The sequence below is a fragment of the Gopherus flavomarginatus genome, chromosome 5 (genome assembly GCF_025201925.1).
Source record: "Gopherus flavomarginatus isolate rGopFla2 chromosome 5, rGopFla2.mat.asm, whole genome shotgun sequence".
NCBI lineage: Eukaryota > Metazoa > Chordata > Testudines > Testudinidae > Gopherus > Gopherus flavomarginatus.
Window position 1 is genome coordinate 129,506,747 of NC_066621.1, and position 22,248 is coordinate 129,528,994.

Below are 22,248 nucleotides of genomic sequence, written 5' to 3' on the forward strand. Positions count from 1 at the left end.
CTCTCTGTATGTATTACAATAAAGCAGGGGTCGGCAACCTTTCAGAAGTGGTGTGCCGAGTCTTCATTTATTCACTCTAGTTTAAAGTTTTCATGTGCCAATAATACATTAACTTTTTAGAAGGTCTCTTTCTATACGTCTATACATACAACAATAGTTTAGAATCAGAGGGGTAGCTGTGTTAGTCTGGATCTGTAAAAGCAGCAAAGAATTCTGTGGCACCTTATAGACTAACAGACGTTTTGGAGCATGAGCTTTCGTGGGTGAATACTCACTTTGTCGGATGGGGTGGCCAGGACCCAGGCAGTGCAAGTGACACTGAAAATCAGATCGCGTGCTGCCTTTGGCACGCATGCCATAGGTTGCCTACCGCTGATCTAAATGGACGGTCCATACATATGTTGCCCTTTCTGGCTCTCATCTCTCCCTGCAATATTGATCCACACAAAACACCCCAGATACTTTTCAAGTTCAGAAGATGGCAGCATGTGCACTGAAGAAGAAAAGCAGCGGCTGTACCAGCAACGGGGGGGGGGGGGGGAGGGGGAGAGAAGGGGAGGAAAGGGGGCATTGCTACCACATAAAGGAGCATTAGGAAGTTCTTTCAAATGAACCTGTGCACCAAATACTCTTACTGACACAGTGCCCAGGGGAGTTTCAGCTTCTCTCGGTGATGCCAGTGGCTCAGAGAAGCAGCTCAGCTACAACTCCTGACATGAAACTGACACAGCAGGGACTGGATTTCTCAGAAGTGGCCCTTAATACCCAGGTCCCTGCTGCCCAAAAAAACCTCATATGGCTGCTTCTAGGGACCACTGAGCTCCTCACTGCCTTCTCCCTTTGAGATGCAGATCCCCTGCGATGCAAGACCTACCCAGATCACTCTGCAGTTTGCGCATTTAAAACCTGAACTCCCCTGGTGGCCACTCTTGCCTGAGCTGAAGTGCCACTGTGTTAGCATGCACAGAAACAGCAAGAGCCTCCCTGACTCCATCTGCTCTTTCCAGAGGCTGCAAAACCCGTTCAACCCCACCGCTGCCTGGCTGGCTCAGAGGCGCTGGGGGCATGGCCCCCTCCTGGGCTGATGCAATGCTAGAGAAGGGGAGATGAGAATGGGAGCATGAGGCAGCAGCGGGGCCATGCAAAGAGGGGGGCCAGTTGAGACTCACGCCTTGCACGAGTCCAGGCTCCCCCTTTAAAGTCCAGGGGCCAGGAGAGAGTCTACAAACAGCTCATGCAGCATCTGGGAGCCCTAATGCAGCTGCTTCCCAGAGCCTAGTTCCCCCAGTGCTCCCCGAGCCCTGCGGGCAGGGGCTTCGGAACTCAAGACCAAGATCACCGAGGCGCCATTCCATTGCCTCGCGGGGAAGAATGCCTGGCTGGTGACTGCCTGCCCTTCCTGGAGGAACTCCCTGTCGGACAGCAGCAGGCTGAGTGGGGCTGTCAGCTGGGACCCCAGACTGGAAGCAGGCTGAGCCGCTCAGCCCACTGCCACTCTGGGGTCCCAGCTGCCGGCCCCACTCAGCCCGCCGCCGCTCTGGTGTCCTGGCCACTGGCCACGCTCAGCTTGGGGTTTCTTTCACCCAGGCCGGCAGCGGACTGAGCGGGGCTGGCGGTCAGGACCTCAGCTGGCAGCAGTGTGCCATTAAAAATCGGCTCGTGTGCCACCTTTGACACACATGCCGTAGGTTGCCGACTCCTGCAATACAGCATTCTGTGATCACATATATCTACTTTCTAGCAGCCAGGATCATCTGGGCATATCTCACCGAGTCAACTGCTTGCCACTGCAGAGGCCTTAGGCATTGGTGGCATCTCAATCTCTTCTATTCTCTGCTTGTGGCACACAGTGTAGTCTCATGAATACTAGCATGCTTTACTCTAACCCAAGTAACTGGGTTCAAAATGAAGGTAACTGAGCAAAATGTAATTACGTACTATATACAAATGGCCAAAGTAGATCTAATAATGGTACCTTCTGTTCTGAAACTTTATGAAACTGTATTGCAAATATAATATACAATTTCCCCCTCAAAGGTCCAGTAAACACAGTGTTTTCTATGGATGAGATTTTTTCAAAAGCTCTCAGCCACGGCTTTATATAATTCTTCCCTCCCACATAGAACGTCAGGGTTGGAGAGACCAAAGGAGGTCATCTAGTCCAACCCCCGGCTCAAAGCAAGACCAATCCCTAGACAGATTTTTGCCCCAGATCCCTAAATGGCCCGCTTAAGGACTGAATTCACAACCCTGGGTTAAGCAGTCCAATGCTCAAACCACTGAGCTATCCCTCCCCCACTCATACACCAGTGATTAATTTGTGATATAGATTAAAGTGCCCTCATCCCCTTGATCTTGAGCTATCTTGCTTCACACAGGTCCTTTAATAAACTATTGATAAGTAATTTCCCCCTTGAGACACTTTTCCATTATTGTTTAGGCATAGCTTTGGCAGTAACAGGAACCCATCATATTTTCAAGATGGCATACACATTCAGACTATTTTTTTAGCATGGAAGAAAGAAGAAACTAAGCTCTGATACCACTAATATACAACACTTGCATGCATCATTTCACTGAGCTACTTCCCACTGGAAAACTGCCCTTATTTACTTTAGTGCAGCAGATAATTTGCATGGTAAACTACTCTGTAAAATACATTTGAAAGTGCAAATAAATTAAACCTGGCATTTCTGAGCATACTGCTGACAGCATGCATCCTTCTGAGACAGTCTAATTTCAGCCTGATGCACTCCCTTTAGTATCTGGTCAAAATCGCTAAACTTCTCTAACTCAGTTCCCCCAAATCACCTACAGATAATATATACTTACATTAAACGGTGCTGCAAAATAAATTAATATCTGTAAAGCACTTTCAAAATAAAGAGCAAAATATTGCTATTACTACATGTGGATCTGGTAGCAGGATGATGCAATCTGAGAATAAACATATGTACACAATCCTGTATTTATTCCACCCTTTTAAAAAGACTGGCTTAAACAAAATTGATTGCTTTGTTTGAAAACTGATGAATATAATAAAGGAAAATTATAATATAGTAAGGCCATGCACTAAACATCCCAAATACACCTCTACCTCAATATAATGCTGCTGTTGGGAGTCAAAAAATCTTACCGCATTATATTGAACTTGCTTTGATCCACCAGAGTGTGCAGCCCCGCCCTCCAGAGCACTGCTTTACCATGTTATATCCGAATTCATTTTATATCGAGTTGTGTTATATCGGGGTAGAGGTGTAGCAAGGGCCAAGACAGCAATAAGTACATACATTATTTTAAACTATCTGCTCCTCCTCCTCTTACTAAATTCTGCAGATCCCTAGAAAACACAAATCATAGACTCCAAGTGAGCCCAACAGCATGCTTTGTTCAGGCAACATTATGAACATCAGAGGAGCTTGCTGGCACACAGAACCAGCCAATAATAGGGGTCAAGTAAATGGTGTTTACTCACTCTATGGCGCAGTTTTGCAAGTTTTATTTTTTAAATTTTAATACAGAGGGACAGGACTGATGGCCTCCAATGTGAGAAGAAATGTATAAAATAATGTTTTTAGTTGCAAAAGAGCGTCACAAAGTAAGAAACATCACTTACCTGTCTTCCCCCCATTCTCAAAATTAGTCAGCTCCAGGTTCCAGTCAGGGTTTTTTTGGTAGTTGTAGTATCACTAGAATAGGGCATGCTGGCACACCAAGTTGTGTTGGCAGTTAGGAGGGGATGAAAAAGAAAATGAGGGAAAAAAAAAAAACAGAATGAATTTAAATTAAATTATGTGCTGAATGGCTCTCTTACAGTTGTGCAAAATTATGGGTTTTAAGATTTATTTTTATTGATTCTAATTTTCTTGATTGTGAGAAGTTACAGGCGAGTCTGGTAATTATGTAATGACAGTCGATACTGAGATTCAAAAAGTAAGTTTTACAGCCATTGACAAATTGTGTTTTGACAATTTGTCAAAATACACAAAGTAAATAGCCTTAAATCCAAGGAGCATTCTTCTTACTTTGTGTATCTGTACATTTTGGTCATCATCTACAGAAATATTTTTTCATCAGTTTGTATGGTGAAACCAACACTTACTGATAAAAATCTAATCCTCCAATCATAGATGTAGTCCTGCCTACCCACCGCATGAGACTGGTGTCCCTGCTCACCCGAGCCCTGACTGTTCCCCGCATGCTGGAACCCTGCTCTGCCCCCACCCCTCCCCGTGCATGGGGCTGGCATTGCCCCACTACACTACATAACTGCCAAATAATATTGTTGTATCAACGCATAAATAATACGATAACGCCTCACTTAAGATTGTAGTTATGTTCCTGAAAAATGTGACTAAGTGACACAATGTTAAGTGAATCCAATTTCCCCATAAAGAATGAATGTAAATAGAGGGGTTAGGTTCCAGGGAAATTTATTTTTGCCATACAGTACAATACTATAGTTGGGAGGTGCCCCCTCCTTACCCCACACAGGCACAGCGCACTGGCACTGGAGACAATGAGGCAGACAAGGAGGCTGAAGGTGCTGTAGACTAGGAGAAGCATGTTGTGCAGCAGCAGCGGCAGCTTCCCCTTCCCTGCAGGCACCAGGGGCAGGGGAAGCTCAGTCCTCAGCCCATCCACTCCACCCCTTCCCTCAAGCCCCCACCCTTAACCTGCCTCTTCTTCCCCACCTCTTTATTCCGCATAACATGTCCTTGCTCCTCCCCCCTCCTGCCTCCTGCTCATGGCAATCAGCTGGTGAAGGAGGGGGGAGGTGCGCCACGTCCTCGCTCCTCCCTCCAGCCCGGGGCAATCAGCTGACTTGCACTGTTCAGGGGGCAGGAGAGAGAGAGGAGGAGCGAGGACTCGGCGCGCAGGCTCCCCCCTCCCTCCTACTCGTGGCAATCAGCTGGTTTGCAGCATTCTGGAGGCAGGGGAAGAAGGGGGAGCCTGCGTGCCAAGTCCTCACTCCTCCCCCCTCCCTCCTGAATGCCGCAAGCCAGCTGATTGCCACGGGCAGGAGATGGGGGAAGACGGTGATCTGTGGGGTCTGCCGGCAGGCGGGAGGCGCTATGTGTGTGTGGAGGGGGTGTAGAAGGGGAGCTGCCAGCTGTGGACAAAGCAGGCAGCCAAGCGACATTATAGTGAAGCATTGCACAACTTTAAATGGAGCATGTTCTGTAATTGAGCAGGGACAGAAGATCAAAACAATGTTAAGCGAGAGGATGTTAAGTGTGGAGTTACTGTACAGCCAAGGTCCCATCATGCCACCAGTCCTGTATTATTATCTTGGCAAATTTTGCAGCCATTCAAATACTAATACAGGGGTCGGCAACCTTTCAGAAGTGCTGTGCCGAGTCTTCATTTACTTACTTTACTTTAAGGTTTTGCGTGCTGGTAATACATGAACATTTTTAGAAGATCTCTTTCTATAAGTCTATAATATAACACTAAACTATTGTTGTATGTAAAGTAAATAAGGTTTTTAAAATTTTTAAGAAACTTCTTTTAAAATTAAATTAAAATGTAGAGTCCCCTGGACCCGGTGGCCAGGACCCGGGGAGTGTGAGTGCTACTGAAAATCAGCTCGTGTGCAGCCTTTGGCACGCGTGCCATAGGTTGCCTACCCCTGTGCTAATACCTTACCTGTTCATCTTGTTTCTACCAATATTCCTCTATGCAGGCCCATAATGAAGAAAGGTAGTCTTATAACTACTTTCTACAATGGCACAGTCCAACTACCCACTCTCTGGGCTGGCATAATGGGACAATTTTTGCATAGCTGTCAAAATTTATTTGGAAAGAAATACAAGATTGTGGATTGAAACATGGAGATGACAAAAAAAACAGCCTCTTTTGTCACTTTACTTATATAATGGGGGTGCCTGGTTGCTCAGGACCAGTTTGAGACTTATGGTTACATAAATATAAATAAATATTGCATCAATTTTTTCTCTCAATAAAGAGTACCAAATCTATTTTTACTTACACACACGCGTGGTTTTTTTTAAAAATATGTTTATAAAATATGTACACAATTCAACAAGTACCCTTTCTACGCTGTTGGCATCTTCTTACACTAAAAAAACTAGAACTGCATAATTTTTGTATATTTATACGTATAAACACACATGCAGAAAACTATGTTAAAAGAGTGTTAAGGTTGCAAAGTCAAGTACTCAAAAGTGAGGAAGGAAATACCATAATTAAAGTTGCCCATGCAACCTTAATCCAGCTCCCTTGCACATATGATATGGTCATTAATTACATGATCACATACCATATTTTCCACAGAATACCTGCCTCATTCAGTGCCCAGGATTCACTATACTCACTGATTGAGCTGCTGTTTAATATGTTGTTTTATTCTCATTGTTCAGCTTGTGGTCCCAGGCAAACCATTCAAACCCTGCTTGGAAGACAGTATTAATTTCCTCAGTGGCTTTTTTATGGCTGTGACAGGATGACTGCTCCCTTCAAGAAAGAGAGCAGGGTCCAGTGTACCTGAACAGATTAGCTGATGCCCAACTGGTTATAAGGAAGGCACCTGGGCCTTATAAAAGGGGAGTCAGCTGCAGGTGCTGAGGGATGCTTGCAGACACTGGAGGGAGAAAGGATGTTTCTGCATGGCCCTGAGTCAACAGGGGAAAGGCAGCAACCAGAAAGGCCTGTGGAGAAGACCAAACTTTAAGCAAGAGGTGCTTGGAGAGCAGGAAGACAGGCCCTCAGTGAGGAGGGGCTGCACCCAATTTGGGATTGGGGTGGAAGAACTAATTGTTACAGAGACAACAGGCCCTTAGAGAAGGGGGGATGGGTTCAGCTGAAACTGGGATGAAGTCTTTGAAGGTCTAAATTTTTTTTTGAAAGACTTTGCACTGGATGTACCAAATTGGACCCCAAAAGGACGAATGTTTGCAACATCTGGCCTATGTGGACTTTTTATTAAAAGGGAGCTTGATTTAAAGAGAAACTGAGTCATGCCTCAGCAGAGCCACAGTTGGCTTGAAGGTGCACTACAAAAATAGATGTATCCATTTATAATGGCATTCATCACAGTAGTAGCAGACTGCTTCACAAGCATGAATGAATTTATTCTCACACCAATGAGATGAGGTGACGTTATCAGAGTTTTACAGATGGGGAAACTGAAGAACAGAGAGATAAAAGTCAAAAGGGTCCACTAATTTTCAGAGTTCAGTTTGACACCCCAACAATCTATTTTTGAGAGTACTTAGCTTTATATGACTTATGTTCAAAGCACATTGACTTCAGCTTCAGTTGTGAGTGCTAAGCAATTTTGCACATCAGACCCCAGCTAAACCATCCAGAAAACAAAGAATACAACTAATGCTCACCTGTTTAAAAAAAAAAAAAGTTTGGTTTGAATGACTTGCCCAAAATCACATCTCTTTCTGCCACAGACTTGCTAACACCCTACCTTATTCACTACACACCTTCCAATTTGTGCAACAAATGAGGAAGCAGTCCTACAGACTACAGCCTCTTTCACTACACACAGATCTATCCAATTCATTGAAAGCAGGGTCCTGTGGAACAAAATACTACAGAATCATAGAAATGCAGGGCTGGAAGGGACCTCAAGAAGTCAACAAGTCCAGCCTCCTCTGCTGATGCATGATGAAGTAAACTCTTCATGGGTGTTTATCTAATCTATTCTTAAAAAACCCCTCCAGTGATGGTGATTCCACAACCTTCCTTGGAAGCCTATTCCCCATTTAACTACCCTTATAGTTAGCAAGTTTTTCTTATTATCTGACCTACATCTCCTTTGCTTCAGATTAAACCCATTACCTCTTCAGTGGACATAGAGAATAATTGATCACAGTCCTCTTTTTATCAGCCTTTAACATATTTGAAGAGTGTTATCAAGTCCCCCTCAGTCGTCTTTTCTGAAGACTAAATGTGACCAGCTTTTATAATCTTTCATCCTAGGTAAGAGTTTCTAAACCTTTTACTATTTTTGTTGCTCTCCTATAGACTCTCTCCAATCTGTCCACATTTTTCATCAGCTGAGGCCTCATCATGTAAATAAATACTGTATTATAATGTATTTGCACAGGGGGGGCAATCTTAATTCTGGTTTTTTTTCACTTTTGAGCGCTTGACTTTGCAATTAGGGCTGTCAATCACCGTTAAATCAACAGATTAACACAAAACAAATTAACTAGATTTTAAAAAGTTGCTATCGATCAGTTTTAATTGCACTGTTAAATAATAATAGAATACCAATTTCCATTTATTAATATTTGGACATTTTTCTTATTTTCAGAATATATTAATTTATATTACAACACAATACAAAGTGTACAGTCCTCACTTTATATTACAACAGTGCAATGCAAATGCTTGTTCTCACCTTCAGGTAACATTGTAAATAAGAAGTGGGCAGCATTATCACTTGTAAATGTAAACAACCTTGTTTGTCTTGTCAACTAGCTGAACAAAAAAAGAGGACTCCGTGGACTTTTGGCTCTAAAGTTTTACATTGTTTTGTTTTTGAGTGCAGTGATGTAAAAAATAATCCTACATTTGTAAGTAGCACTTTCACAATAAAGAGACTGCACAACATTACTTGTATGAAGCGAAATGAAAAAATACTATTCAACTTTTTACAGTGCAAATATTTGTAATAAAAATAAAGTAAGCACTGTACACTTTGTATTGTATTGTAATTGAAATCAATATACTTTGAAAATGTAGAAATACATGCAAAATATTTATAATACATTTAAATTGGTATTCTATTATTAATAATCCGATTAAAACTGTGATTAACTGCAACTTTTTTTTTATCTCCCGATTATTTTTTAAAATTGTCTGAGAGCCCTAATATTTTTATGCGCACAATGTCTAAGGTTTTTAAAAAAGAAAAACTGAAAAAACACAAAATTTTATCTGGCTGCATAATACTGATACTGACACAGGTCATCTGCAGGACCACATGAGCTAATGGAGTAATTGACAGTAGCAGTAAGTTATCATTCTCTGTATAGACCAGCCACTAGAGGGGGATGAGACATAATTTGCCACTTGGTTCCACAAATATTTTCTGACAGCAGAGGAATACCAAGACTCAAGAATCTAGGGTTCCATTCCATATTCTGTGAGGTAGCATGCACTGTCCAGTGGTTTCTAAACTGCAGGTCGTGACCCAGTACTGGGTCATGTAATGTAAGGTATTTGGTCGCAGTGGCTCTGGGCTGTTAGAAGTCCCATCGGCGGTGCCTCCCAGCTAAGGCTAGTTGCTACCTGTTCTGTCACCATGCTGCGCTCCGGAAGCAGCCAACAGCAGGTCTGGCTCCTAGGTGGGATCCATGGGCCTCCATGCGCTGCCCACAACCTGAGCACCGGTTCCACACTCCCATTGGCTGGGAACTGGCCAATGTGAGCTGAAGGAAAGAGGGATAGTGCCTGTGGGTGAGAGCTGTGTGGAGCCGCTTGCACGCCTCTGCCTAGGAGCCAGACCTGCTGCGCTGCTGGCTGCTTCTGGGACGCAGCATGGTCCACAGTGCCAGGACAGGCAACAAGCCAGCCTTAGTACCCCCGCTCTGCCACTGACCAGGAGCCATCCAAGGTAAGCCTGCACCCCAACCCCATGCCTCAATCCCCTGCCCCAGCCCTGAGTCCCTTCCTGCACCCAAACCCCTCCTCCACGGCCCCACCCCTGAGCCTGCATCCTCAGCCCATAGCCTCTCCTGCACCCCAACTTCCTACCCCAGCCCTGAACCTGCCGCAAACCCGAAGCCCCCTCCTGCACCTCAAACCCCTCATCCCCAGGCCCACCCCAGAGCCTGCACCCCCAGCCCGAACCCCTCCTGCAACCCAACCCCCTGCCCCAGCCCAGAGCCCCCTCCCACACCCTGAATCCTCATTTCTGGCCCCACTCCACAGCCCTCACCCCTGAGCCTCTCCCACATCCCAAAGCCCTCATCCGCAGCTCCACTGAGTCATGGGCATCAACAATTTTCTTCAACTGGGTCATGAGAAAAAAAAATTTTGACAACCACTGCTCTAGTGGACTCTTGGGCTCCTGTTCCCCCTAAGCCTTATTCCCTTCTACCTCTGCCCACTCCAGCCGGGCCCAGTCTTGTCTCTTCCCACCCACTCCAGGCTCCTCATCTCAGTCAGTCCTAATCTCATGCGAATGGCAGGGTTATGTCAGGGAAGAAAGGCACAGGTGGCAAGAGAAGAGGCACAGATGTTGTGCATGGAGTGTATAATGCCTTACATTCTAAATAACTTCATGTATTTAAACCAGGGGTGGGCAAACTTTTTGGTCCGAAGGCCACATCTGGGTGGGAAAATTGTATGCAGGGCCATGAATGTAGGGCTGGGGCAGGGGACTGGGGTGCAGGAGGAACTGCGGTGTGTAGGAGGGGGTGCGGTGTGCAGAAAGGGCCTCAGGGCAGGGTATATGAGGGGAATCAGGGAAGGGGGTTACGGTACAGGAGGGGGTGCGGAGTGCAGAAGGGGGCTCCGGGAAGGAGGCTGGGGTGCAGGAGAGGTGCAGCAAGGGGCTCAGGGCAGGGGGTTGCGGTGCAGAGTGCAGGAAGTGTTCGGGGTGTGGGTTCCAGCCTGGCGCCGCTTACCTGGAGCAGCTCTGGGATGAAAGCAGCATATAGTAGGGCTAAGCCAGGCTCCCTGCCCGCCCTGGCCTCACGCTGCTCCCGGAAGTGGCCAGCACCATGTCTCTGCGGCCTTTTGGCGGGGGAGAGGCAGAGGGCTCTGCACACTGCCCTCCCCTGAAGCTCCCATTGGCCACAGTTTCCCATTCCTGGCCAATGGGAGCTGCAGGAGGGGGGAGGTTACTTGCAGGCGAGGGCAGTGCATGGAGCCCTCTGTCCCCTCTCCCCCCAGGGGCCACAGTGATGTGGTGCCAGCCGCTTCCAGCGGCGGCATGGGGCCCACAGCGCCACAGGGGTGCCAATTCTACAGGCCGAATCCAGTCCATAAGCCGTAGTTTGCCCACTCCTGATTTAAACTTAAAGCAGAACCATTTTGTTCCTGTATAGCCCACCTTCATTGGGCCCAGAGTTGTCCAAGGCTGACCTACAATCAACAGCAGCAGTATCACCACCACATGCACTAGCATGGTCCACAGAAGACAGCCACACACACAGCATCCCTCATCCTTGGCTCCCACTGGACTATTGTGAAGCACTCCAAACATCAAGTCCAGGGGTCTCTTCAGTTAAAAGGTAGCTTATAAAGACCCCAGTCCCCAGCAGCACCAGTCTCCAGCAGGAAGTGGTGAGATGGAAAGGAGAGAGAGAACCAGGCACTCCACTAACTACAATGGCTTCTACAGTGGACAGCAACCACCAACTAATACATAGGATTAACAATAGTCAGAAAGGAACATTTTGTTCAGTTACATTGTGACAAGCCTTTATTCTAACAAAAAATAGAATGGGCACTATATTCACATAGAGCAGACAGAACTTCAGTTTTAAAGTCCTGTCTAAAAAAATTCCAAGTAAACTTCAAGGAACTCATTTATTTTAACCTTGCTAATGCAACCCTAACCAGACTGTATCTCCAGGTAAATATTTCTAACCTGATTTTTATAAGGCATACTAAACTTACTCACCCAGGCTGAGCAGTAATTTTGCCTGGTGAGTGGAACCATGGAGCTGTATGTTCTCTCTCAGGAGAAGAGGAAAGGAGAATAGCAGTCTAAGCACCACTGCTACTTTAACTGGATGGGACAGAAAGAGTCAAGAATCCCAGAGGTGAGCAACCTGAGGAAGTACGTTCCCTTATAAAAATCAGGTTAGAAAAGAAAGGAGGGGGGTACATTAGTGGAAGAGAAATTCAAGTGGGAGAGACTATATTCATGTATGTTTTTTAAACTTGAGCTAAGGTAGTCACTTATTTTACAGAGAGAATGAAAGAGAAAGGGAGAAGAAAGGCTAGCCTTCAGACTATAAGCCACAGCAGCTGTGCTGGGAAGGAGGGCTTTAAATATTCCTATTCACCGGCCACTTGGAGCAGTTGTAGGATAGATGGAAGAGCAGCCCTCTCCCATCTATCCTACAGCTGCTCCAAGTGGCTAGTGAATAAGAATATTTTCCTTCATTCAAGCCAGATCCCATATTTATCTCCACTATAAACTATACCTCATATTTAGCTCCACCACTGCCTCTTCTCCTCTCCCAGAGTAGGGAAGGGAAGCAAGAAAGAGTGTGGAGCAGTGGAATGAATGAGAGTCAATCAATAAAGATGTAAATTGATCTATAGAGGAGATACAAGAGATGAGAGTGAAAAGACAGCTTGGTTTTAAAATTTCATCTCGGAGTCTTTGATCTCACACAAAGAAAAAATAAATTAAGAAAGAACACTGTGCCAAACCGTAATATTTACTATGCCTGGGAAGAAGAGGAAAGGGCAGCATAAATTAATTTATTGGGGGTAAACTGCTACCCTGATAAGTTTAACTGTTCAAAAGCCTTTTGTTGCTTTACAATCTCAGATAACGCAGTTTGGGAGGGGCATGTCTTGAGGCACAGCTGTATTTCGGCCAGGTTACTAGGTTTAAACTTTGGGCTAGTAATGTTTCGTACATTTTTCAAGCTTTTTAAAAATATACCAATAAACCATTCCCTCTAGCACAGTGTAAAACATTCATTACTATTCTGCTTTCCTTCTTTTATTTTCTCCAGAAAGAAGCAGAATGAGATGTTTCTGCCAAACATATACCATTTTCTAATCCTTCCCAATTTATATACCTGAGAATTTTCCCTCTCTCTTGGTACTTTGTGAAGTCAGAAAAGCTAGGATACAGTTAAAGATGTTTATTCTGCTCTGTGTAGTGCTGCTTTCTGCTTTTCAAAGCTGCAGAGGCCAATTAATATGACACAAGTTTTTAGGTTTAAAGTAAATCATTAATCCTCACAGCTCCACTGTGAGGTTGATAGGCATTATTCTCATTTACAGACAACAGAAACAGAAGTAGGGAGTGGTTTAAGTGACTTATAGAAGGTCATATAGCAAGTCAATGTCAGAACCAAAAGTCTCCAGCCTCACTGTACCCCTTGCATACAAGTTCCTCAACTATAGTCCACATGCAATACACTATCACCACTGGCTAAAACCAAAAACCAACAGTAGAGAAGAAACTGGTCTGCTATTATTCTATCAACTTCTTCATCCTGTACAACAGATACTACTCCTCTTTCTGACAGCTGCACATGTGATGCATGACTTGCTGCTTGAGACTGTTGCAGTACTAACTCCTCTTCCCCAAATTTCCTCTCCAAAGCTTATCCAATTCACGTAGCTTGGAATCAGTGGTTGATGTTTGTTGGGTCAGTAAATGACACCATCAGCAAACAGTGTTCCAGTTTTGTAATAAGATGGTAAATCGGTAGGGGAGGGTAAGGATCTGTGAGGTGGACAAAGAGGCCAAGATTTTCAAAAGTGACTTATGAGCCTGGATGCCTAACATAAGGCACTAACTGAGCATGTTTCAAAGGGTGGGTGCTGAGCACTTTCTGAAGATCAGGCCTTTAAAGTGCTTGCTGGCCACCCAAGGTTATTAGTCAACTTTTGAAAATTTAGGCCATATGTGCATTCTCCCCATTCTACAGGAAAACACATTCAAAGATCAAGTGATTCAGTTGGGGAGCATAGTAGTCTAGTGAGTTAGATCGACTGGAAATCAAGAGAGCTGGGATTGACTTGCCCATGTAACTATGGGCAAATAATTTTAATCTTTCAGCCACAGTTTTCCCCATCTGTTATGGGGATAACAATATTCAACAGGGTGTTTTGAGGCTCATCTAAATAAACTAAGCTTAAAATGTTAAGGCAAGTGTGATGCATTGCTAGAAAGGGTTAGATATCCTGCAAAATAAATAACCCTCAAAAGACACGTGGGGAGATGATGTTTGTTTTTGTGTAATTACATACATATGAGTAGGGTCGACAATGTGATCAACAGTCCCTGTCTGTGCTGTATTCTGACAATTCAGAGGTCAAAAGAAGATCCTAGTATTTAAATAAATTGTAAAAACACGATATCTTGGTTTTCGTCTCTCTTTGAAATGTACTGTGAATGATGGAGGAACAAGCAAATATCCTTATGTTAATTCGTATAGCTAAGTACTGGTTATGGACCTCCTTCAAAGTCATCCTAATTACCTTTTGTACTTCAACTTGTCAAAAGACAGGAAATTGTACAAAAGATCCTTGGATCCTGAATCTGTCATCTCAGATCTGCTTAGGGATTCATCAGGGGAAGTTTGACTTACAAGACTGAGGTCCCAGTTATGCCGGTACGCCCTGAATATGATATTTGGACATTGGACTATAAACTATTAACTATTTCTGAAAGAACTCTTTGCATCTACAAAGCTCACCATCTCTGCTACAAATCTGCACCTAAATTAATTGAACTCATGTCTGAATGTACATTGATCTTTTAACCACTCTCTCTCTTTTTTAAAATAAATTTTAGTTTAGTTAATAAGAATTGCTGTAGCGTGTATTTGGGTAAGATCTGAAATATTCATTAACCTGAGAAGTAATGTGTCTGATCCTTTGGGATTGGTAAAACTTTTTCTTTTATATGATGAAATAAGATTTACAGAAATTTTCATCTTATTTGATGTGGGTACCTGGATGCAGGCTTGAGGCTGGATCACTTTAAGGGAAGTTGTTGTCTGGACTTCTGAGTAACCAGTAAGGTAATAAAGAAGCTGTTTTATGCTGGCTTGGTAAATCTTGGACATTCCAATACACCAGCTTTTTGGGGTTTGGTTGCCCCATTTTTTGCAGTTCATCCTAATTGAGTGACCATAGCTGGCCCCCACTAGGACCCCGGTCATAGCAAGTCTGCAGAAACATTGAGCACTGTGCTCACTTCTTCAGACTACATAGTTACCAGGAAAACACAATCATTATCTCCATCCTTCTTGCTTTTGTTTGGTTTAAGAAGCTAGCATCCACTGACTGCATATTAATAAAATATACATCTGTGTGCCTTACCAATGCTATCTGGCTCTGATGAAAACCTTATAGCGCTCACTGTGCTACACAAAAGTTGATACTTACTTCTGCCCAGTTCATAGAGTTTGGTGTGAATACCTAAGCAATGTATGTGGGTAAGACCACCATGCATAACTTGTTTTTAATATCTAAATTTCTCCATTAAAGCTTTTCAACAAATGCACAAATTCAAAACAAGACACACATTAGAACAGATAGGTAGTTTCTTGGCAAAACTATTTTGCAATTATGAGCCAAAATAATTAGGAACATGTTTAAGAAACTAAGTCACCACTATTTTTTAAAAATTTGTATCTTCCACACAACTTTTCTGAGCTGCCTCAACCTTCAGAAAAATTCTACCCTGGCATAAAATCATATATGTGAATTTTAGGTGAAAAGATTTAGGGCAGATTCATTCTTAGTTACAGAGGCTGGAGTCTTAACAAGTAAAGGCTTAACAACTGGGTAAGAATACTCAGTACACCTTGATAACTTCAATTCAACTGTGCTCAATTAGCTATTAATGCAGTTTGTTACATTTACATTATAAGTTCTACAGTAATAAGTCTAAAGTTCACATTTTAATTGCAGAATATGAACTTTATAGCTCAGTCTTCCAAACTCTGTTAATCTTTTACATATACACACACACACACATATTTTATATATATATATATATATATATATATATATATATATATATATATATATATATATATATATATAAAAAATCTTAAGATGCTGAAAGCCAGTTTCAAGTCAACTTTCCATGTTACAAAGTAAGAACTTCCGACTTACCTGTAACATACCAACTATTTCCACTTTATTAAAAAAGATGAAGGAGTGAAGTGTTGACAGCATATTTTCTTCAAACACTGAGGGAGTGGGTAGAACCATATCTTGGATATACTGTACTCTGTAAGTTTGATGAATTTTTTGCTTCAACTCTGGATCAGATATAGGAATCACCTCTTTAAATTTTGCTGTTTTTGTCAGAAATTCCCTGTGTTTCCGTGACGGCGATAACGAAGGATCATATTCTAGGCATCCAATTATGTCCATTATACATTCCTCAGAAAACATTACTTCGAAAAGTGCAGTTCTGTTCAGAAGGAAGATTCCCTTGATAATTTCATATAAGTGGTGTAGTCCTTCAAGGTTCTCCAAGTCCTCACACACATGAAAAATTTCTAAGAGCTTTTTAATATAGCCCTCATTTTCCAGTGCTAGTGCGAGTTTTTCACGACGCAATGGGGAAGGCAGTGAAGATGCCACAAGTTCCGCAATTTCCTCTAGCCGATTTAATTCACAAGATGGCAATTCTAGACCTGGTGATGACATATCATCAAAACGTTCCTCCTCAGATTCATCTACAAGGTCCTGAGTAATATCCACTGAAGGATCTTTTCCTTGAACCTATTACAATGAGACATTTTTTGTAAATAAATTTTTTAAAATTTCTACAAGCATTTTTTTAATATTTCTAAAAATGTGCATTTCGGGTAAGGGACAGAGGGTGAAGGAAAAAAGCCAAAAGCCACATTACACTCCTTGATGGTAGAAAGACTTCTGATTGTATTTTTATTAAAAGCATGATCTGGAATATCAATGATTCTACTTCCTGGAGCCAAAAATAAATACATGAATAAGAGTTTGCCATTTAAATACAGTGCAGTTCAGGTTCTGATGTGCTTTTGAATGCTGGCATAAAAGGCACACTCTAGGACACTGTACATCTTCATTAATATATGATTTTGAAACAGTAATTTTCTGGACTAGATATTTAATTGTATTAGTTCGCATAAAGCTGCATACTTTAATGTCAGGAAACTGGACATATAGAAATAGCATAATTTTCTGAATACTTCAGGAAAAAGGAAGACATTATTATTAGCACTTCTCTGGTGTTCGTCACTAGAGCCTGAAAGGTCCCCTTGCCCAAGGTGAATAAGAAGTGTTCCCAGGTGAACAACACATCAGCTGCAGAATCTAAACTTTCAATTACAAATAAACTTTTTTGAATACTTATGGTTTTGAATAGAAGGTTCTAACACAAACAGATATTAAACTGATGCAGCACAATCTTCTTAAGTCTATATACAACTTGTTCAACTACCTCTGCTGCTGATCAGAGCTTTCCAAGAGCTACACCAGAATGAACTGACCAGAGTCTTGTCAGCGTTTATTGCTATTTCTTACACCTGTGGGTGGTAGTGAAAATTACTAGAATCAAGTCAAGTTTTGTTCTGCTACAGTTTGGGAAAACTGAACATCAGCAGAGACAAGCACTGGTGCTATTCACTGAGAAAGAGGACCCAAAAAATGAAGGTTGTTTCCAATACTCTGCCTTTGTTCAATATATCTGCAGTTGCCAAAAAACTAAGGGAATGGAAGAGGTTGACACTGATGCAGCCAGGAGGTTAGTGGAGATATATAGCAATAAACACCTCATTCTTGCAGCAGCTAGAAGGTTGTGGAAGAGGATGGAAGAATAGTGAGAACACTTCGCTATTCCTATAGCAGCCAAAGAAGGCCGAGAAAGACCCCAAGGCTTCAAATTTGGATGCCCTCCAGCCACAGGTGTATATAAAAGGTGGGACCTCAAAACACAGTCCAAGGAAAACAACCTGGCAAAAACACTAGCACATTCAATTTTCCCAAAGCTGGGGATGATTAGCTTTTCACCTGGGTATTCCCCAGGAACAGTGGGTGCCATCCCATCTTTTGAATCTTTAAAACTTTAGCTAACAGTTTTAAACCTCTGGCAGTATTTCCGATTGTGGGTTCATGGGTAGGAAAGAGCAATAGGCTAAAATAGAAAATGAGTACGATATGTATGTGCGTATAAAGAGATGTATGAAGACATACTGATCTCTGGACAGGAGAAGTGGAAGAAGGAGTAAGACGAAATATACAGGAGAAAACACAGAACAAAGAGAAGAGAGGAGGAGAGAAAGGAAGAGACAGATAAAGGGGCAGTGGGAGAGATAAGGGGCAGAGAGGGAAAGAAAAGGGAAGCAGACAGACATACACCATGGTTTATTACAGAAAAGAAAAAGAACGGAGTGAAGCTAGGAAGCAGAAAAAGTAACATCAAGCAAATGAGACATTATTAATAATATTCAATGAATTTATTTGATTAATCCTTTGGGTGGTATTCAAACATCTACATAGCTGGTCAAATACTATTAACATTGGTGGAATACAGCAGATACATGCAGTGAATATATTTTCTGCTATTCAATCAGCCCTAGTAAAATGCATTAAAAATTGTATTAACTAGAAAGTTGATTGACATGTCACAAATAAAATGCAGTGTACAATGAACAGTTTAACTGCTTTAAATTGAAAAGATCAGGACTTTTGGGGGAGAATATAGAGGTACAGATCTGACTCCCAACCTAAAAGATGTCAAATAAATCTTTCAACCCCTGCCAGTCACCACAGGGACTCCATCACACACATGCAGAAGAACAATCCACTCAAGTAAATTAACCAAGTTCCCCTCTCTCTGTTACAGGAGAAAGGCAACAAACAGGAGGGTATGAAAGAGAAGGAAGAGAAATGCACAGATAAGAAGAAAAATGTATATGAAGAACAGGGAATTAGGAGACAAAACAGACTAGCATTAAGAAACCTACAAAATGGAAAAGACAACAGGTAGATAAAAACAAATACAACCTCTATTCTACGGTTCTATAATCAGCTTCAAAATGCATTTTAATGTTGAAGTATCTCCCACCTTAAAAAAATGAAGTAATTAGTAACTAATGAAATCATTGTTATAAAACCTCATAGAATCATAGAAGTGTACAACTGGAAAGGACCTTGAGAGTCATCTACTCTAGCCCCCTGCACTCAAGGCAGAACTAAGTAAAACTAGAACTTTCCTGACGTGTTTGTCTAACGTGTTTCACAAACTTGTACTTTATGCAAACTTTCCTTAGGGAAAGTGTGGGTGAATCTCAAAAAGATACTTTTAAACACAGTTTTGGGGACAGCTTTCAAATATAACTGTTAAACTTAGCACCAGACTTTTATGGGGAAAACAGTTTCTCAATTACCAAATATGTAATTTTCTCCTCTGTATTTTTTACTTACAAGTAGTATGCTTAATCTCATTGCTAAAAACAGACCTTAAAAATCAAAGACATAACATTACAACATCCAGAAAATCATCTATTTTTCAAACATACCTGACATATTTTTTCCCATATTTCATCACATCCAGCTTTTTCTTGAAAGCTAAGTGCCAAGTCATAATTTTCAGCTTCAGACCACACAATCAAAGTGTCCTTGAAAGAGATGAAGAAGTATCTTTCAGGCGAGCTATATTTTAGCTATAACAAGCTTTAAAAATGTTTAAAGAGTGATCTATCAGTTAATTTAACAAGGCAAATGTGAAACCAAAAACCAAAAGGACAGTATAACAATACCTATTCAATTATCATATTTTAAAATTATGTTTGAAGCTTCTAGGATCTTGAAATAGTCACATTTTATACAAACCAAAATAAACAAAGTCAAAGAATACTGAAAACTGTTTTAATCTTACTTTACATAACTAAAAATTAGATTTGAATAATGTAAATATCGTTCTTTAGCTTCAGGATGTAATTATTCTCCTTCTCTCCCTAATAAAACATGCTAACAAGTACAATACACCAGTTAAAATAAATTGACTTTCATGGGACTAATGACAGTGCATAAAATTAAACATATGCATGTCATGTGCAGGATCAGGGTCACAGTCAGCTTCCAGATCTGTTATGCCGCAGAAAGCACTATGCTGATGCAGTGTCATAGTTTCAAATTTATTGATAAGCATGGAGCTAATTTAGTGGCTGCATGAATGTCTTTTTCTACCACTATACTCAACTGTACGCCCTCCCTGCCTTTATTTTAAATCTGAAAGGATATAACATTTTACCCCTTTTGTAGTCAAATGCAAAAATAAACACTCATTCATTGGATATATAAAAAATTAAAAACATCAAACTCTTTTCTGATCAATTTCAACATTTAAATCTGAAGCATGCTATAGAACAGAATACCTTTGCTACGTTATGCGTAACCTTGTTTAGTTTACTATTCTCATTTTTAAAAGAGTTCATTTTAAATTTATCATAGTGAGAAGTTACAAGAGACTTACATAATTAAACATTTCATATGTCAATTGGGTTTTTGTTTACTTCAACAAGCCTTAAATGGATAATAACCATAAAGGGAAAGTGAGCATTTTTATTTTAAAGTGCACTTGCCAGAAAAATAATCTTCATTTTGTCTCTGTCTACCCATTACACAATCCCAAACACTCTAAAAAAAAAAAAAACTAGTCAAATAGCACAGCACTACTATCCTGCTCCACTGTGAGCAAGTCAATCAAGAAAATAATATCCTTTTGCCATTACCAGAGCAGCTATACAGCTTCAAATATACCACTGGGTTTATCTTTCAAATGGCAGTTTACCTTTTCTTTTTCCGAAGGGTTGGGGAAGAGGCGGCGGACAGAAGGAAGAGATTTAGCAAGCCACCTCCAAAATACAAAAGGGAAAAAGCTGCAATGAATGATGTATCCTCATGCAAGACAGATTACAGAGCAAATTCTTTGGTAGTAGATTGACAGCACAAGATGCTGCTGTCACCTAATGAAATGGACAAGTGTCTCATGGCTAGGGGATTTTATATGGAGCATCCTACAAAGATGTTTCCTCTCTCTGTCAAAGCACAAACCTGTGCTCAGAGATTTAGCCATTACTTGGAAATGCAGATGATCACCTTACAATTAGAAGGTGTCCAACACCATTTTGCTGTACAAGAAGGGTGATCGCAAAGATCTAAAAAACTATCATCCAATATGCCTGTTCTCACATGTCTACAAGCTGTTCACCAAAATAACAACAAACCGACCCTTGCAGAATCTGGACAAGCAGCAACTGAGAGAGTAGGCAGGCTTTTGAAGGAATTTCAGCATAACGGACCATATCTTCACCATAAACCAGCTATTGGAGTGCTCAAGAGAATACAAATTCCCTTTATGCATTGCCTTCATCAACTATGAAAAAGTGTTTGACAGCGTGGAGATCAATGGACTCCTGAAAACTCTTGCAGAGTAGGGCATCGACACAAACTACAGACCATTAAAGGAAGTAAACTTTGACTGCACTACAGGTATAACTCTGTTCGACATTCCCCTTCACATCCCAGTCAAAAGAGGTGTGAAGCAAGGAGACACTGTTTCACCAAAACTCTTCACAGCATGTCTCAAAATGGTAATGAGGTGGATGAATTGGAAGGGTGGAATCAGCATCAATGGAGAGCAGTTAAACCACCTCAGATTCACGGACAATATTGTGTTGATTACCGAAAACACTATCAAACTACAGAGAACAAAATGTATGCGGTCTGATGCCTTGCCAAAAATCCAAATAATAGTCAAGAGAGAACAAATAGAAGAAGCTGAGAAATAAGTTTATTGGGCCAAAAAATTAATATGCACCATGATCAGGAAGACAAACTCACAAAGAGAGCAAGCTGGTTGGTGCACGTTCAGTTCTATCAAGGATGTCCTCCAAGAAAAAAAAAAATTAATAAAAATCAACAAGGCAATACTTGCCAACCTCTTCTACTCAACAGTACTGCTGGCAATGCATGGCAGCGAAACAAAGGTTCTAACGCAGATAGAGGAGCAACAATTGTCTATTATGGAGAGAGGGGTGGAAAGAAGAATTTATGGGATTTCAGTCCGTGACTGAGTCCCCAGTGAAGTGATCAGACAGCAGAGTGGAGTGCAGGATGTTGTCGCTGAAAGCAGGTACAATAAAGTGCAATGGGCAGGGAATATAGCTAGGCTCACTGACAACAGATGGACTGCAGCTATCACCAAGTGGTACCCATGGGAATTGAAATGACCACTCAGCCGATCTCCAAAGATATAGGATAATTTTATCGTGAAAAGGCACGGCCGCATGTGGAGAAGGAAGCCCAGGATAAGAGAAGAATGGACGACTCTGAGATCGGCACAAGCTATATGAGGGCTGAAGGACCGATTGATGAAGGTGATAGCAGACACTTTTTAACAAGAACTTATCTAAACGCATGAGAGAAGATTATCAGCAAGCTACTGCTGACTAACTCTCTCTCTCTCAACTCTGAGAATCATGCATGTCTGCCTGCTGCTTTGAAGAAATATTTTGTGATGGGTGGATGGAGTTAACACTGCCTTGTTCTGGG

General features: G+C 41.8%; 1 protein-coding gene across 2 annotated transcripts in view; it reads right to left on the minus strand.

Moving 5' to 3' along the window:
- The window catches only part of PPP4R3A (protein phosphatase 4 regulatory subunit 3A), an 82,374-nt gene that overhangs the window by 26,797 nt on the left and 33,329 nt on the right, over window positions 1-22,248 (minus strand). For both annotated transcript variants that reach the window (XM_050953243.1, XM_050953244.1), the window contains exons 3-4: window positions 19,212-19,310; window positions 15,814-16,431 (exon numbers count right to left, since the gene is read on the minus strand). In XM_050953243.1, coding sequence (XP_050809200.1) covers window positions 15,814-16,431; window positions 19,212-19,310 — 717 coding nt within the window. The remainder of the gene's footprint in view (window positions 1-15,813; window positions 16,432-19,211; window positions 19,311-22,248) is intronic.